General features: G+C 45.8%; 1 protein-coding gene across 5 annotated transcripts in view; it reads right to left on the bottom strand.

Annotated features, from left to right (window-relative positions):
* Positions 1-2,500, bottom strand: part of INPPL1 (inositol polyphosphate phosphatase like 1) — a 138,870-nt gene that overhangs the window by 81,861 nt on the left and 54,509 nt on the right. For all 5 annotated transcript variants that reach the window (XR_015060169.1, XM_085888790.1, XM_085888787.1 and 2 more), the window contains exon 2: positions 641-704. Coding sequence is in view for 4 of the 5 variants with exons in the window: in XM_085888790.1 (XP_085744916.1) it covers positions 641-704 (64 nt within the window). In the remaining variant the exon portion in view is untranslated. The remainder of the gene's footprint in view (positions 1-640; positions 705-2,500) is intronic.

The following is a 2,500-nucleotide window of genomic DNA, read 5'->3' as shown; positions in this document are numbered from 1 at the left end:
AAAAGTAAAAGGGAAAGTTGCAAATGATAACTCTGTGAGCACTTGAATGAATAGGAATAATTAAATAGGATAAATAAGATAAAAAAAATGTTGACGTCAAATTGAATGAATAGGATATCAGGTTCACTTGAGTGACCTAGCAGTAATGGCGGCGGAGGTTTTGCACTCTACCGAGTGTTCCCCCTCTAGTTAATGAAATATGTTGAGCATGTGTTTTGAAAGATCTAGTCTCCCCTGCTCAAGTCTCTGTATCTACGCCCTGCCTTCCCCCCTCCCCCCCACCACGCTCTTGAACGTTCGCCTGTTTTAAACGTTCCCCTGCCTGTCCTTTTGTGGCATTTCTTCTTGAGTTTTTACAAAGATATGCCACTTCCTCTTCTTTCCTGAACCATACCCAGCATGGTTAACTTCTCCAGATGTTCCGTTTTCTGCATGCATGATGTGTCGAGAGTACGACAGTTTCTATTTTAGCATCAGCGCTTCTAATGTACATGGACGTCCAATTCGTTTATCCTTGTCATGCTGGGAATTTTCAACATTCCTCTCAAATGCAACTGAAATAAATCTAATTTTTCGATTTTGCCAAACAGCGCAGTTATACAGCAAATTGGGATAAGTTGATAGCCATAACGACCGTTACCTGCACAGCAAGATTTCCCTCCTCATCTGGGAGAATGCGGTATGTGTGGACATGATTCTGGAATCTGTGGAATAGGAAAAGAGTCAAAGGGAAAATACATAGATTGTACATTTTCAATGCAATAATCACTGATCAATACAATCAGTGACAAAAACAGCAATTTGGTATTAGACGAGTTCAAAAGGTTTTCGGAACAAGATATTGTTCTCAACATACTCCAACTACAACGGCACTTGATAGAGAGCATACCTCCACCAGGTTGAAGTTTTTTGTTTTTTTTTGTACACACTGTCGAGGCTCGTATGAGAGCAAACACTCACAATGTACAAGGGGAACAGGAGACAAGAGGGGTGGGAGAGGGAAGGAAAAAAATAGTGTGGAACAGAGACATGAAGAGATCTGTGGAAGGGAGAGGGATGGAGCGGGGTACACGGAGTAAACAAGATGGACATGACAAGGACTTTCAGGTCCTTACACGGCAGGGACTTTCAGGAAGGAAAGCAGGGAATTTGAAGGAGGTGGGTTTGGGGTGGATTAATGGAGATAGAAAAGATTGTGATTTGGATTGGGGAAGATAAGAGGAGGTGGTGAACAGTTGTTTTGAAGACCTGTAGGGAAGAGTGGGATTGAAGAGAGTGTGGGAGTTTGTTCCAAAGATGGGGGGGGGGGAAGAGGAGAGTGAAGGTTAGCAGTGATTCTTGATATTGGTAGTTTTACCAGAAGGGGGTTGCTGGCGGACCTTGAGCGCCCTGCGGAAATATGAAGGGGGGGGGACATATCTCAGACAGAGCATGCGAGGCGAGGCCGAAGAGGAGACGGTAGAAGACAGAAAGACCACCGAGCTGCCTGCAGTGAGAGTGTGAGAGGCCCAAAGACTCAGCCTCACTGCGGGAGATACCAATGATCCTAAATGCCTTGGTTTCCACAGCTTGAAGCCGAGAAAGGTGAGAGGTGGGAGCACCAACCCAGAGGGGAAAGCAGTACTCTCATCAGGGTGCAGACGAAAACTTTGTATGTGGTCAGGAGCTCAGGTGGGCTGAGGAAGGACTTTGCATGACGGAGGATTCCCAGTCGGCGACTGGCTTTGGAGGCCAGGTTGGAAATGTGGCTTTCCCAGGAAAGATATTGGCAGATCGTGAGATTCAGAAGCTTGAATAAAAGGACTTCTTCAAGAGGATTGTTGAGAAAGTGGATGTTGGGGTTTTCCAGATGGTCCTTTCGGAGAGACATAGTGAGAGCGTGAGATGTCATGATTAAAAGAGATGTTCCAAGTGTTTGACCAGTTTGTGATTTTATCCAGATTTGCAGAGAGTAAAGACGGCAGCTGCTTGGCGATCTGAGGGATGACAGGTGGTCCCGGCAGAGGGTGGAGTCATCAGCAAAGAGATAAATCGGATTTTCCAGAGAGTCAGGGAGATCATTGATGAAAACCAGAAAAAGAACAGGGTCCAGAACGCTGCCTTGAGGAACTCCAGCCTGGACAGGAAGAGGGGATGAAAGAACTCCATTTAGGGCCACACGTTGGCTGTAACAGGAGAGGAATTCTGTGAGCCACTAGTGGAGATGGCCTTGGATACCATGGGAAGAGAGATTGGTGAGCAGGGTAGGGTACCAGACCGTATTGAAGGCACACGATATGTCTCGGGATATGGCTCCGATTTCATGTCTGGCATTGAGGACCTCCATCCATTGTTGGCAGAACAGAAGCAGCATATCCAGGGTAGAATGACCTGGTCTGAATCCAAATTGATGATCGGAAATCAAGAATTGGAGAAGAGGAAGGATTTCATGTCTGAAGTGATGATGGATTACATAACCTTGGTGATTATTGGGAGAAGGCTGATTGGTCTTTAGTTTCAA

Source organism: Eptatretus burgeri, chromosome 7, assembly GCF_056783735.1.
Source record: "Eptatretus burgeri isolate ZD-2024b chromosome 7, Ebu_testis_v1, whole genome shotgun sequence".
Lineage (NCBI taxonomy): Eukaryota > Metazoa > Chordata > Myxini > Myxiniformes > Myxinidae > Eptatretus > Eptatretus burgeri.
The sequence above is the reverse complement of the archived record's forward strand: the minus strand, read 5'-3'. Positions and strand labels throughout refer to the sequence as shown.